Here is a 16064-nt window from a genome sequence, read left to right on the forward strand (position 1 = left end):
ATATAGAGATCTCTTGACATGTTTCCTTTAAATCAGATAGATTTTTGTTTGTTTGTTTTTTCAAGACAGGGTTTCTCTGTATAGCTTTGTAAACGAGGCTGGCCTCGGACTCACACAGATCTGCCTGACTCTGCCTACCAAGTGCTGGGATTAAGGGCATGTGCCACTACCACCTGGCTAAACCAGTTAGATTTTTAATAACGGTGATTTGGACAAAGGAAAGAAAAGAAGAGGGTCAGCCTAAGGCACCCCACAACTTCTCCCATTGCAAAAATATGCATATGCCTATTTCAACCCTAGATGATGAAAACAAAGAAATTTTTTTTTGTGGCCCCAAACAAGAGCCAAGGCTTGGGAACAACGATTCAAGGCATAGAGAACATACCTCTCCAGCACTGTAACTCCGGAGCCTCTGGAGGTGTTGCCGATGGGTCAGATGACTGGGAAGGCGGCCATTCTGAAGAGGGATTCGGGGATCGATGAAAGTGGTAGCTCGACTGTTGTGGTCCACAAAGAAAGACTGCAGATGGACAGTAAGACTGTGAGAGATGGAAGTTCTTACAGGACTCACTTTCTTAGTTTTGATTCCTATGGTTCTGATATAATACTTGGAAAAAGTCAATTTAAGGGAGAAAGGGCTATAAGAAAATTTCAAATTTTGTGAGCATTTCTTCAAATCATTAAAGATCTTCTAACACAAAACTGAATGAGCACATGGTATTACATTTGACAGTTGTGTAGTAAGTCAGTTCCCTTCATTTTTAGGTGTTTTTCCTTCACAGCTTTAAAATTATGGCAGGCGGATCTCTGTGAGTTCGAGGACGGCCTAGTTTACAAAGCTACACAGAGAAACCCTGTCTAGAAAAAACAAACGAAAATCATGAATCAATAAACATTCTTGCATGTCTTTTTTTACCTTGAATCTTCATTTTTAAGACAAAATATAATAAAAGTGTTTTCCCTTTCTCTTTCTCCCCTCCAAAATAAATAAGCTATTTATTTGCTTTTGAGTGTTGCTTTATTTCCTAATTACACTTTTAAAAAAATTACATACAAAATTCAAATTTCTCAGCTGTTGGTGTCCAAACATCAGTTGAAAGTATAAATGAATTTTTAGCATGCTGTTATTCTCAGTTTTTTTCTGAGCTAAGTAGAAGATGAGATTGCAATTGGCACTGTTCTCAAAGTGCTCCATTCCTCAAATCATTTCTTCCCTCTTATTTTTTTACACTGAAATGTTTTGTGGCTGTTCCTATTTCAGAAGTATGCATGACTTTCAATGTTAGAGCTTTTCTCTGGGGCCACTATTCCAATTAATGGCCATAGTTTTTGTTCTTTTTAAAGATATCCCACCATGTAGCCTAGTTCGGCTTAAACTAATGATCCTGCTTCATCACCTGGAGTGCTGAGAGTATAGCCATATGCTAATTGCATTGCATCTTTAAAAATGTTGAGATTAAAAAAAAAATTTATGTGTAGGAGTGTCTTTCCTGCAATGATTATATTTACACCACATGCGTGCCTGGTGTCCACAGAGGTCTGAAGAAGGAGCCAGGTTCCCTGAAATTGGAGTTGCAAGTTGTGTGGTTGTGAACCATTATATGGGTGTTGGGAACCAAACCAGAGGCCCCTGCAAGAGCAGAAAGTGCTCTTAACTGCTGAGCTATCATTCAGCCTCCTATAGTGCATCTTTATTTTAGTCATACTATTTATGAATATAAATTTTTCTCTGAGCCTATTTGATAATTATAGACTTGAACTATTCTTTGACTTTTCTGTTATTTTTCCCATGATATTAATTAATTTTATTCTTTTATTTTAAAACTTTTTGAATTATTGTTTAGACTTCTTTTGTAAGTTCCATTCAGTGTTGGTCACCCATTTTAAAAATGTTTTTCCCTTTAATTATGTAAGTTTTCTGGGTTCCACCTATGGAGATGACAGCTTACCCAGTTTTTTCTGCCTATGGAAATGTGAGTTTGCTGTGTCTACCTGTTGGCATGATTGTTATGTTTGGCTTTACTTTTGTTATTCTCTTTCTCTTATTTTCAATTATTTTGCAGCATTTGTCTGTTTTCCTATACAAACTGCATTTTGTTTTATTTTACTTTTTGCAAGACTCTGAAAAAGTCTTTCTAAAGAGTATATGCCAACTGTTTCTTTTTAAGTTATAAAAACTGTAATTAGTCATTGTTTGCAAATTATCCAACTTGACCCCCTGTACACATTTCTTTCTTGGTCTCATTTCTTCCTCATTATTTTATTCCAGGCTTGTCATATTGATACTACTACTACTACTACTATATTCTTTTCTGACTTTTTCATATGTATTTTCTGTGTTTTATTTGGACTTAATTATGTATTTTAAAGGTTTATATCACCAATTATTATATCTCCTCACTTGATTAATTTCAATATTCACCACTGTCTCTTACTAAGATATTTCTAATTTTGATTTCTTGTTTTGTTCCATTAGTGATCCAACTGGAGGATGGATTTTAGTATTTGAGCAAGTTGGGTAAAGGGATAGATAGGTTGAACTCAGTCATTGTCCATGGATGACCACAGAGTTTGTTTCTAATACAGAAGGCAGAAAAGCATCTTCACAGCTAGACTCATAGGGAAAGAAACCATGGGCAAAAGCGAGATGCAAACTTCCTGCTGTTCCTACACCCAACACAAAGGCACCACTGGCATACATTTTCTGTTTTTTGGGGCTCCCCTTCTGGCATACCTATTCATAAATACACAGCATCTATCTTGGGTATATCTCAGTTTGCATGAAGCCATGAACCTATCAGTTCCCTTGTCTTTGTTTAAACTGACCAATCAGAAGTAAGGGAAGGAAGACATACTATAGACTACAAGAAATACTTAAAAGACCCAAGTGCTCTCAAGGGTTTGGAGTTTGTTTTCTGAATCCCCCTTCCCACATGTGAGAAGTTTGTACAAATAAAAGTGTGCATGAGAACTTCTTCACTTTTAACATTTCTTGAATGTAGTGCCTGATAATCTTCCTTCTTTTTAATTGTTTAATTGGTAGAGAAAACAAACTAGTCAAGAGCCCAGTAACACTATTGTTACAGTAGCACTATTGGGCTACAACATTTTCTCATCCATGTCTTATAGTCCTTGCTGTGAGGATTTCTATAGTTTAGTTTTTGGATGGGAAATTTTTATTTTTATTTTTAAATTTAAATTTAGATGAGAAACAAGGTTGCTTCACATGTCAATTCCAGGTCCCTCTCCCTTTCCCTCCTCTCCTCCTCCACCCTCCCACCAACCCCTCCAGTACCCCCTCATTTCCCCAGGGAGGGTGAGGCCCTCCATGGGGGTGTGCATAGTCTGTCATTTCATCCAGGTCAGGGCCTAGACTCTCCCCTGAGAGTCCAGGGTGAGAGTGCATCTCTCATTGTTGGATGGGTGCCCAAAGTCCATTTATATACCCGGGATAAATACTGATCTACGACCCAAGGCTCAATAGATTACCTAGGCCTCCTCATTGATACCCACATTCAGGGGTTCTTGATCAGTCCCATGCTGGATTCCCAGCCATCAGTCTGGTATTCAAGAGCTAACCCTTGTCAGGCCAGCTGTTTCTGGGGGTTAAACCAGCCCAGTCTTAACCCCTTTGCTCATCAGTCCTCCCTCTCTGATTTGAGGTGTCTATTTTTTACTCTGTTGTGGGTAACTTTTATGTTATGATGATTGCATGTTGATAAAGCTTAAAAAAACTGTCAAAATAGTCAAGAAAATGAATAGATGTAGAATTGATGCTACTTTGCTTAATTTTTTTGAATTCACAAAATAGTTGTACATCTTTATGGTGTATAATTTAATTAGGTTTACAATAACACCATGAATCCAGTGAATCTGCTTCTCTGAACACTTTATTATGAGACAGGATCTACATAGTTCAAGTTAGCCTCAAATTCATGATCCTTTCTAATGCTTAGATTATAGGGATGCACCAACATGCTGGACCTAAAGAATATATTTTAGATTAGCCAAGTTTCATTTTTATTATTTAGATTTGCTTTTTAAATTGATACTAACATTTAATATTCAATTGTTTCTGCTGTTCCTTTTATTCTTTCTTCTTCAAGAACCTCTATAAATTAGTCATTCATCCATATATAATTTTTTTGAGTGCTGGTTTCATGCTAGGCATTATTCTTGCCTGTAGATCTTCTTTTAAAGTCCAGTAGAATTATGCTTTGAATCTATCTCGGTCTGCACTCCTTTTAGTTGGAAGGTTTTTTATTACCATTTAATATCATTTGCCATGGGTCTGTTTAGACTGATGACTTTTTGGCTTAATTTTGGTGGTTTGGCTGACTGTAGAAATTCATCCATTTCTTTTAGATTTTTCAGCCTAACAGAGTACTTTTTTTCTTTAAAGTATCCTGTTTTAATATTCTGAATTTCTTGGTGTCTGTTCTAATGTTTCTTTATTAATTTCTGATTCTGTTAAATTGGGTGCTCTCTTTTTTCCAGTTAGTTGGGCCTAGAGTCTGTTCATCTTGTTTATTGTCTCAAAGAACCATCTCTTATATTCATTGATGTTTTTGCCTATATTCTTTTTTCTTTTTCATTAATATGTGCTCTGATTTTATTAGTTCTTATAGTTGACTGTGTTTGGGTCTGGTTTGTTCTTGTTTTTCCATTTTTTTTGTTTTTGTTTTTTGAGACAGAATTTCTCTGTAGTTTTGGAGGCTATCCTGGAACCCACTCAGTAGACCAGGCTGAGAGATTTGCTTGTTTCTACCTCTGGAGTGCTGGAATTAAAGGCTTGCACTACTAATGCCCCCTGCCCAATTTTTTAAGTTGTATCATTAAGTTGTTTATTTGTGTTCTTTCTGGCTTTTTAACATAGGAACTTAGAGCTATAAATTTCCGTCACAGGACTGCTATCATTGTATTCCAAAAGTTTTGCTGTGTTGTGTTTTACTACTGTGTTGTCTTGTCCAGCCTTAATAGGAGAGGAGGTGCCCAATTTTACTGCAATTTGATAAACCATGGCTGACTGATGTAGATGGGAGGCCTATCCTTTACTGAAGAGAAACACAGGAGGAAACGTGGATAGGGAGGAGAGGTTTTGGCAGGGACTGAAGAGAGGGAGGGGAACTGTGATCAGGCTGGAAAAATTAATTAATAAAAAAGACATCTCATGCTCATTGATAGAATAAATGTGTGAAAACGACCAGTTTTCAAGTTTCTTGCCTACTCAATGCAATTCCAATAGAAATCTCATCTCATTCTTCACAAAAAGAAAAAATACAGTTAAAATTTGGAGAAGGGTAGAAAGCAGTCATATTCTTTGCCAAAATGTAACAAGAACAGTCTCTAGGCCACATACTAATATTCTTCTCCTCTGTAACCTCTTGATCTGTACCCTATAGTTCAAATCAGTCTTGGCACCACTGTCTTCCATGCTCCTACTAGAATGGCACATTAAGCCCCTCTTAAAGCATTCAACTATTTCTGAATCCAAAATCCCAAAGTCCATATTATTCCAAACAAAAGCATAGTCAGGCCTATCATAGCAACACCCCAGCTCCTGGTACCAACTTATGTCTTAGAGGATTTTTTGCTGTGAAGAGATACCATGACCACAGCAACTTTTATAAAAAGGAAAACATTCAATTGGGCTGGCTTACGGTTCAGAGGTTTAGTTCACTATCGTCATAGCAGGAAGCATGGTGGTGTAGCTAAGAGTTCTACTTCTGGATCCAAGGAAGGATTAGGAGGAGTAGGATTTATTGTCTTGCTGGAGTAGGTGTGGCCTTGTTGGAGAAAGTGTGTCACTGGGAGTCGGCTTTGAGTTTCAAAAGCCCATGCCAGGCCCAGTCTCTCTCTCAGCCTACAAATTAGGATGGAACTCTTAGCTACTTCTCCAGCACCTGCCTGCCTGCCTCCATTATCTACTATGCTCCCCGCTGTGATGATAATAGACTAAGCTCTTAAAACTGTAAACAAGTCCCTAATTAAATGCTTCTCTTTATATGATTTGCCTTGGTCATGGTATCATCACAGCAGTAGAACAGTGACAAGGACAGAAGTGTTAGGAGGTGTGGCCTTGTTGGAAGTGGTGTTACTGGGGGTGGGCTTTGAGGTTTCAAAAGACTTGTGCCATTCCTGGTGTTTATGCTGTCTCAGGATGTGAGCTATCAACTACTGCTCCAGCACCATGCATATTTATTTCCTGTTGTAATAACCATGGGTTCTAATCCTTTGAAATCGTAAGCCCCAATTAAACACTTCCTTTTGATAAGTTAACTTGGTTATATAGTAAAGTAACTAAGACATAGGCTGTTGAACAAAAGTATTCAATAGAAAATTTAAAGTTGTAAAGTGGATAGAAATCCTCAACTAAGCAATATGCTTTTCTCCTAGACAGCAATGGCACAGTTTGGCTTCTATAAGGAAGAAGCTAAGAAGCTAAATATCTCACAATGCAGTGTACATGCACTGTGGAATGAATAAGAAACCTGATGTTGACAGTCACCACCTCCCTTCTTCCCTGGGGTCAATATTACATCTTTGAGACCTGTAAGCTTCCTTTCCCATAGTCTTCCCCCCACTTCCTTCTACATCTGCACTGGTGAACCAGAGCAATTGGTGAAAGCCCCACACATTGATTATTCGTACCTTTCCCTGATGGTCAGTTTTGATCTCCCAACCCCGCGGCAGTTCTAGTCTTGTGTCTGCAAACATGTTGATGAAATTTACCAGGTCCCGGTTATGCTGGTAGCGTTCAAAATTACGAGCATCTCGTCGGACTTTCAAAATCATATGCTTCAAGCAAGTGCTGCTTGTAAAGACCCGGTAGGCACTCTGAGACAGTTTGGGGGAAATGAAGGAAGAAGATGTGAAATTGGCAACACAGAGTGCTCACACATTATATAATGAGCCCAACTTGATGGTGATTTGTGTGAGTTAACAATAAAGACTTTAGAAGCAGACATAGTGTTCAACATGAAAATGTATATTCAACACCCATGGGCCTATTTGGTAGCCCAATTCTACCTGACTGTCAGGGAGTTTCTTCTTAGTATTAGCCACACTTGCCTCTGTCAGGCCTCACTGTATGTCTCTGAGATTCACTCTTCTCCTCTCCATTTTTTTCTTTGACTACAGAGCTATGCTTTTGACCCTTTTATCTATCTAACACATGATAGTAATTTATCATGATTGAAGTTGGACTTCAGAAGCCTACCATTCTAGTGAATCTTATGTAACATCTTCAGGTAAGGGAATGAGAAGAAAAGGTTGTCCTAAGTCAGTCAAATTATAATTTTATGCTACATAGGTGCATGTGTACTTAGAGTAGAAATTTCATTCCCCTCAGTATATCTCTGAGACTGCCAAAAAATCATCAGGCTATTAGAAGGTTTTGGGAGGGACACATGAGTACTCACATGTGGCCATGTGTACATGTATTGTGATGAAAGAGCACTGTAGGAGGCTAGAGAAGGTTGGTCCAGTGGTTCCTACAGCCCCAAGGTTCCCAGGAAGCCCACTATATAGTTACAAGCCCTCAGTATCTGGCATACTTGTTACCCTTTATGATTCTCCACTACTTCACTGTGGATTTGCTCTAACTAAACATAATTATTTCCTCTTCTCCCAGCCACGTCTTTATCATTGCATCAAAGTACTGAACCTGCTTCAAAGAGTCCCTACTAACTCCAGTGCCCGAAATAGAAACCACTCAGTATTCTTTGAGTCTTCATCTGTTACTCACTTTGTCTTATTAAATGACTATATAGGAGATCCAAAAACACTATTGACTGGCTTCTCAAACAATCCTTCTGAGCTAAGACAATTCTCCCCATTCTCTCAGCACCTTATTGAATTTTGGATTTGATCATCGTTTACTTGATTGGTTGAATCAGCTATTAGTCTTGGACCTCTCAGTACTTCTCTGAGATTCTGCTAGAGAGACACTTCATCTAACTACCTAGTCATCAGAGCTGGTCTCTGAGAGCACCATGGGCTCCTGTTGCCAGCTGAGTAGGACAGGGACCTTTTTGGTTTGCTATGCTGCTGAGGCTTCAGTATTTCTTCCATGTCTGCCACTGCACCCACAGTGTAGCCACATTGTAATCCTGGCCACTGTGTCCTTCCTAACATACTGCCCCTTTGCTTGGGATTCTTCCCATTCCCTCTCAACATGCAAGACTCAATTCAGCCTCTGTCTCCTGCTTCACGTCTCCCAGGCACCCTGTTCTCTCTCAGTTTGGGTTTGACCTGTCTCATAAGACTGATTGTCTAACACATTTGTCTCCACAAAACAGACATCCACTGATATGTTCCTGATGAAAGCCTTATAAAGGCAGGAGAGTTTCTGAATCTTCCCTTCTTTACTGGGAGACTCACATGGAAAAGAAAGGTTTGAGTTCTACACACACACACAGACACACACAGACAGACACACACACAGACACAGACACACACACACACACACACACACACACACACACACATACCCACACACACGGCCATGCATTTGAAAAAGAGAAAGGAAGGGCATGTAGGAGGGTTTGGAGGGAAGAAACTGAAAGGGGAAATGATGTAATTATATTATGATAATAATGATAATAATAATGATAATGAAATAATTAAAAATTCCTTCTTCTTTCCTAAGTTCACAGAGTAAAACTCTACATAAAGCTTGTTTTGGGTTTTCAGGAAGCAAGTCCACCTTGTCTGTTTTTGGAGCACTCACATAGTTAGCATGCAGCACAGTGAAGAACTCAGGATTGGTGATGAACTTGACTGCTGGGGACTGTAGCAGCAAGGTGATTTTTTGTGAGTTGACTGGAGAAAGTGACCCTTCTCTCCTCAGATCTAGAAAACAATGAAACAAATACTGGAATATGTTGGGTGGAAAGTCCTTCGACATTGAGTGTGTCTCTTCCCATAGCAGAACATAGATCCCCACAATAGACTCTTGATTTTTCATAGTGACATGACCAGGTCAAGAATGTCAAGTGTTCCTTGCACAAAATGCTTGACTATAGCTGTGTTTATCTGCACAAGATCTGCTCAAGATTGGGCCCCATCCACAGTTCATCATGGTAGTTAACGGTTATTGGGAAAGGGGTTTCATGTCATTTTCTTTATTTGGGTAGCCACTGATAACTTGTTTTGTGCTAGTAAATAACCTCTTACCTGCTGTCAGGTAAGAAACTTTAACTATTAAACTCAGTGGGCCACACACATAATGATAACATGGAAGTATGGTGGGGGCCTATTATAAAGAAAGGTTCTGGAAAGACAGACTGTGGGGGAGATGGGAACAGGTAATTTAGGTTAAAATGACTAAAGTTCATTATATCAATGTGTGAAATTATCAAACATTTAAAATAGTTTAAGAAAGAAATCAAATAAGCTAGTCCAATATCTATGTTTCCACAAATCACTATGACCTGCCAGAATGAGAATTAAAATATCTTCTTGTCTAGACTGTCTCTGGGTCTCTTTTGGAAAATATGTCACCATTTAACCCAATTCAAAGAGAAAGTGGTTTATGGAGATTTCACTGTGGTAATCATATATGTTGTTTTTGGTACAAAGAGTGGAAGCCAGTTTCATGCTTTTTAAATATCATTATTAGCATCTCAATCAGGCTAGATTTAGAGAAATTTTTAAAAAAAGCAGGAAAATAAGGCTTGATAGATGGTAAGAACAATGTGCTCTTGGACTTTGTGAACAAGAAGGCCACCAGAAGACCTTTATGCGAAGGTTCCTCCTTGGTTGAACCGAATTTTACCCTAAATGCACAAGACTCATTAGAGATGGGTTATGAACACTTATCACATTTTATTTATAAGTGGAAATCCTCAGGACACCAACAAATACATCCCCTAACAATATAGGAGTCTGTACCTTCTAAGATTGCTAGTGGAAGGGTTTGCTGTCTGTCCTACTCATGCCTCTAATTCTTCCATCTTGTTCTCCCCTATTTGTTGCTCTCCTATCTGCGGATCACATGGCTATCCCATGAAGCAGGGTAAGAGCTTGACTTGCACATTTCTGTCACAGTCATCACATGCCACCCCCAGGGCTGAGTCCCTTCCTCCAATACCTAAGCTTGACTGGGAGGACTCTGCTTCAGAGTCACTTCCGCCTCCTCCTCCGTCTGGTATTTGCTCACAGCTTTGGTTGCCAGAATCTTCGTCGGGTCTCTCTGTTGCAATGGTTCTCTGAATGTTTTGATACCTGTACAATAGAAAATGGAAAGACAAGAATCAGCTTGTACTTGCTAATGCTATGAATAGTGCAATTGGAAAAGCCTGTAAACAATTGTACTGATGTCAGAAAAGAAATGTCTACTCCAGTAAGATAACCAGAACAAGTAATAAGAAAACTATCTCCACATTGTTTGACTAGGTAGCTGGACAAATCTATTACAGGACTTAGCGACTGTACACAAGAGGGTGGTGGATAGGGGAGGGGAGATCTGGAAACTCAGTCTTGGCTAGATCTGGAAATTTAGCTTTGAAATTCCATAGCTCCTTCCAGTTATGACAAAAATCTAGTTTATATGAGTCTTGTGTTCAGGAAGGAGACAGGGAAGGGTGTTGCAGAAGAGGGGGAGGAAGTAGAGCAAATTAACCAAACCTGCAAGTATAATTTAAGAGGAGTGAGGAGTGTGTCCAGGCCTGTACTGGTTCATTCTTCGGCAGCAGTCTTCTAAAGAAGACAGTACCCTATTCCTTCCCTGACCAGAAGGAGCCAAGTGTCCCCACCATGCTCTCCAAACTGCTTGTAAGAGGATCAATTAACTTATGTTAATTGAAAACAATTGAAACTGGTGCTTCTAAGAGGCTGTTGAGATACTTACTGTTATGTATATCTAGGTTTGAGATACACAGGTCTGTAGGATTGCTATCTTTTATTTTATCATTCACTTCTGATAACCTGTGAGAAGACATTCTTGCCCGGGGCAGTGACTTTGAGACTTTCTTGAGAGGGCTTTTAGAACAAAGTGTGGAATTCATGCTGTGACCAGAGCATTGTGTGGATGTTTCTCACCACTCTGTGGCAGGGAAGTTATAGGAAGGTAAAAGACAGCCCACTGTGATCTTGCTGGAATGTAAGGAATGCAGCTAGGGCAGGAGACTAGAAGCTGCCCAAATCTCTGGCTTTAACTGGGGGGCAGAGCACTGCCAAAGACTGCAGAAGCCGCTATTGGACAATTACCAAATGGATACAGCAGATCATATTTCCCCAAATGGCTAAACACTCTCCTTTTAAGACATAGGATTAAAGTCTTCTCCCATGAGGGAACTGAGTGACATAGGTGACAGTTTTGTGATGGAGCCCAGAAAGCCCGAGGAAGCCCAGATCCCAGAAGCCACAGACTCAGGGAACCTTCTCTTTTCTATTTTGTCAGGAATTACCTGTGAATGTCCTCCTACACTTGTTTTGTTTGGAGCTAAAAATACATAAAAGACTCATGGAAATCTGTAATACTGTCAGCTGAAATACATAATTTTAATTGCCCATGCATGCAAATATAATTATATAAAATAGAAAAGATTCCCAAACCAAACCACGCCAATCCAAACAAACAAACAAATAAGCCAACCAAAAGCTGTAGAACAGAAAATTCATGTGAGAATGAATTATAATTCTTAAAGAAATTATTATGGCAAAAGTTGATTCTTCAAGAAGCAAAATATATGCCATATCAAAATGCCAGAAATATAAAAATATATCTCCTAAGTCAGCAAAACAAACCAGAAGATGAGACAGAAGTAAAGCTATTTTTGACATATAAAGTCACACCGCTAAAAAAAATTAGGAATCAATAACAAATACCCAAAATCTGCTTATTTCCTGCTGTTGTTTTGGGAAATAAATCACAAAAGAATACTCCAATATAAGATAATCTTTTTTAATAATATTTTTTTTATTTTCCATTTTAAATTTAGATAAGAAACAAGGTTGCTTCACAAGTCAGTACGAGGTCCCTCTCCCTCTCCCTCCCCTCCTCCCGTGCCCTCCCCTCCCCCCATCCCCCCCCCGTTATCCCCTCATTCCCCCAGGGAGGGTGAGGCCCTCCATGGGGGTGTCCATAGTCTGTCATTTCATATAGGGCAGGGCCTAGACCCTTCCCCAAGAGTTCAGGGTGGGAGTGCACCTCACATTGTTCTATGGGAGTCCAGAGACCGTGTGTATACTTGGGATGGGTACTGATCTGCTGTCCAAGGCTCAATAGATTACCTAGGCCTCCTCACTGACACCCAGATTCAGGGGGTCTTGATCAGTCCCATGCTGGATTCCCAGGCTGATGCCTGGGATTCAAGAGTTAACCTTTGCCTGGTCAGCTGTTTCTGGGGGTTCAACCAGCCCAGTCTTAATCCCTTTGATCATCAGTCCTCCCTCTCTGATACTGGCTTTCTTGAGTTCAGCTCAGTACTTAACCAGCCAGTAAATGAAGTTTCTGTTTCCCAGACTCTCTGGCAATAGGATTGTAGGCTGGCACTCCCCAGATCTATGTCTAAAATCCATATATGAGAGAGTACATGCCATGTTTCTCTTTTTGTGACTGGGTTACCTCACTCAGGATGGTTTCTTCTAGTGTCATCCATTTGCCTGCGAATCTCATGATTCCATTATTTTTTTCTGCTGAATAGTACTCCATTGTGTAGATGTACCACATTTTCTCTATCCACTCTTCGGGTGAGGGACATCTAGGTTGCTTCCAAGTTCTGGCTATTACAAATAAAGCTGCTATGAACATAGTGGAACAGACATCTTTGTTATATGAATGGGCATCTTTTGGATATATGCCTAAGAGTGCAGTTGCTGGGTCTTGTGGTAGGTTTATTCCCATTTTTCTGAGGAATCTCCATACTGCTTTCCAAAGTGGCTGAACCAGTTGGCACTCCCACCAGCAATGGAGGAGTGTCCCCCTTTCACCACATCCTCTCCAGCATAAATTGTCATTGGTGTTTTTGATTTTAGCCATTCTGACAGGAGTGAGATGGTATCTCAGAGTTGCTTTGATTTGCATTTCCCGGATGGCTAAGGATGTTGAGCACTTTCTCAAGTGCCTCTCAGCCATTTTAGACTCCTTTATTGAAAACTCTCTATTTAGTTCTGCAGCCCACTTCTTAATTGGGTCCTTTGCTGTTTTGGAGACTTGCTTCTTGAGTTCTTTGTAAATTTTGGAGATCAACCCTCTGTCAGATGTGGGATTAGTGAATATTTTTTCCCATTCTGTGGGCTGCCTTTTTGTCTTGCTGACTGTGTCCTTTGCCTTACAGAAGCTTCTCAGTTTCAGTAGGTCCCATTTATTAATTGTTGATCTCACTGTCTGTGCTACTGGTGTTATGTTCAGGAAGCTGTCTCCTGTACCAATTCGTTCAAGGGTACCACCCACTTTCTCTTCTAAGAGGTTCAGTGTGGCTGGATTTATGTTGAGGTCTTTGATCCATTTGGACTTAAGTTTTGTGCATGGCGATAAACATGGATCGATCTGCATTTTTCTACATGCCAGTCTCCAATTATGCCAGCACCATTTGTTGAAGATGCTTTCTTTATTCCATTGTATATTTTTAGCTTCTTTGTCAAAGATCAGATGTTCGTACGTGTGTGGGTTAATACCCGGATTTTCAATTCGATTCCATTGGTCTGCCTGTCTATTTTTGTGCCAATACCAAGCTGTTTTCAGGACTATAGCTCTATAATAGAGCTTGAGGTCAGGGATAGTGATGCCTCCGGACGTTGCCTTGTTGAACAGGGTTGTTTTGGCTATCCTGGGTCTTTTGTTTTTCCATACAAAAGTGATTATTGTTCTTTCAAGGTCTGTGAAGAATTGTGCTGGGATTTTAATGGGGATAGCATTGAATCTGTAGATTGCTTTTGGCAGGATTGCCATTTTTACTACATTGATCCTACCTATCCAAGAGCATGGGAGATCTTTCCATTTTCTGAGGGCTTCTTTAATTTCTTTCTTTAAAGATTCAAAGTTCTTACGATACAGGTCTTTCACTTGTTTGGTTAGCGTTACCCCAAGGTATTTTATGTTGTTTGTGGCAATTGTAAAGGGTGATGTTTCTCTGATTTCTCTTTCAGCCCTTTTATCATCTGTATATAGTAGGGCTACTGACTTTCTTGAGTTGATCTTGTAACCTGCCACTTTGCTGAAGGTGTTAATCAGCTGTAAGAGTTCCCTGGTAGAAAGATAATCTTAATGAAAGGTTCAGGCATTACTCTGGCCTGCCCTGTTACCTGGCAAGATGCACTCAGGCAACACTCTGGCCAGCCCAGAGTTCTGTGAGAACCAGGCAGGTGCAAAGGACCCCTTTAAAGGACTGACCTCTGCCCGTTTATGCTCTCTTACTCTCTTGCTCTTACTCTTACTCTCTTTCCCTCTTACACTCTTACTCTCATCTTACTCTGTCTCTCTCTCTCTCTGTCTCATATCTTATCTCTCTCTCTCTGCTCTGCACGGGTTGGTTACCTCTCACCCCTCTTTTCCCTCCCCGTCTACCAATAAACTCCACGTGGGATCGTTGAGTCGCTGTTTGTGTCTCCTTACTGGATAAAGCTAAACATTTTAACAACACTTAATATTTAAAATGGTCTTCAAATAAAAAATCATGATAAAACAATAAGCAAATATTCAATAACATAAATAGTTAAGTGTACTAAATTACAGTTACTCAGTGGAATATTTATAGGGATTTAAATATTAATCTGAAAACATGGCAGTGATATAAAGCACTTATACATGTAATAAGAGAAAATGAATATAAAATTATATTGTCATCATGTCATAACTATATAAGAACCATGGCATATATATTGAAATAAAATTTGGATAAATTTCTTTAAAAATTTAAACCTTGGAGCCGGGCGGTGGTGGTGCATGCTTTTAATCCCAGCACTCGGGAGGCAGAGGCAGGCAGATCTCTGTGAGTTCGAGGCTGGGCTGGACCGACAGCCTCCAAAACAATACAGAGAAACCCTGTCTCGTAAAACCAAAAAAAAAAAAAAATTTAAACCTTGGGGTAATATGAATTTTTTCTATTTAAATTTAAATCTCAACAATATAAATTAATAAAGTTAACTAAAGTTAAGTTTTAGTTTTTTAGTTGAATATTTAAAAAGCATGACTTTTTTGCTTCATATATGTATGTGAAAGTTAACACTAGATAATCTCCAACTTTAGGAAGTAACTCAAAAATAATCTTGCATTGAGTTCTAGGCAATTTTTGGTACTACAACTTTTGACTGCATTTCTCAGGGTATATCTTTTGATCATCACACTCATGTGGGAAGTCAAGGAAGACTCCTCCTCACAATGCTAACACGCATTTCCACTTTTCAGTGAGACAGCGTTCCTTGTAGATTTAAGGAAGTTATCAAAAAAATTACCAACGCATGATCACAGGTGAGTGTACTTTTAGTACACTTTTTATGGTTGCCTACTTCCAGAACACACAAGCCTTTGCTTGAAAATAATGGGAAAGACAAGTGTTTAGAAGCATGCACTTTTGTAAGTAGGATTTTTCACAAAAAAAACAGTACTTCCTCTAATTTCAAAATTACTTTTTCTTTATCTGTCCAATTTCAAATGCAGCTCTCCAGCATGGTCCCTGGCTGCCTCTCCCAGTGTGTGTGCTCCATGGAAGGGCTCCTGTCACTGCAAATGGATTTGGACTGAATTTTGTCTTATAGTCTGAACACCACAAACTTATATTGATTTTATGTCATAGGTTTAAGTATTTTTTCCAATATATTGCTTTATTGGCTTGATTTCTTATGCTTTGCTTACTATTTGGTGTTGGAACAACACCTCTTACACATGTAGCATGATGACCCTTTCAGTTAGCTAAGCAATTTCAGCACATTGCTTCAGATGCAACTTTCTGTCTGTAGATTTACAGCAGAGAAAGGTTGTCCTATGAACATCTGGTGCATTTGTGACTAATAAAACTAGGTCGTGGTAATTCCTTGCAACATGCTTTGTTCCTGTGGGAATGATTGTAGAGAAATATGCTGTGACCAAAAATCCTTTACAGTTCTTATTAATGACTTAG

The 16064-nt window shown here is 39.3% G+C and overlaps 1 protein-coding gene across 7 annotated transcripts in view; it reads right to left on the bottom strand.

Moving 5' to 3' along the window:
- Window positions 1–16064, bottom strand: part of Hecw1 (HECT, C2 and WW domain containing E3 ubiquitin protein ligase 1) — a 279382-nt gene that overhangs the window by 55060 nt on the left and 208258 nt on the right. For all 7 annotated transcript variants that reach the window (XM_040755624.1, XM_040755621.1, XM_040755623.1 and 4 more), the window contains 4 exons: window positions 10094–10227; window positions 8732–8853; window positions 6652–6837; window positions 386–520 (listed from right to left, as the gene is read on the bottom strand). In XM_040755624.1, the coding sequence (XP_040611558.1) occupies window positions 386–520; window positions 6652–6837; window positions 8732–8853; window positions 10094–10227 (577 nt within the window). The remainder of the gene's footprint in view (window positions 1–385; window positions 521–6651; window positions 6838–8731; window positions 8854–10093; window positions 10228–16064) is intronic.

Source organism: Mesocricetus auratus, unplaced genomic scaffold (genome assembly GCF_017639785.1).
Source record: "Mesocricetus auratus isolate SY011 unplaced genomic scaffold, BCM_Maur_2.0 Super-Scaffold_100013, whole genome shotgun sequence".
Taxonomy (NCBI): domain Eukaryota; kingdom Metazoa; phylum Chordata; class Mammalia; order Rodentia; family Cricetidae; genus Mesocricetus; species Mesocricetus auratus.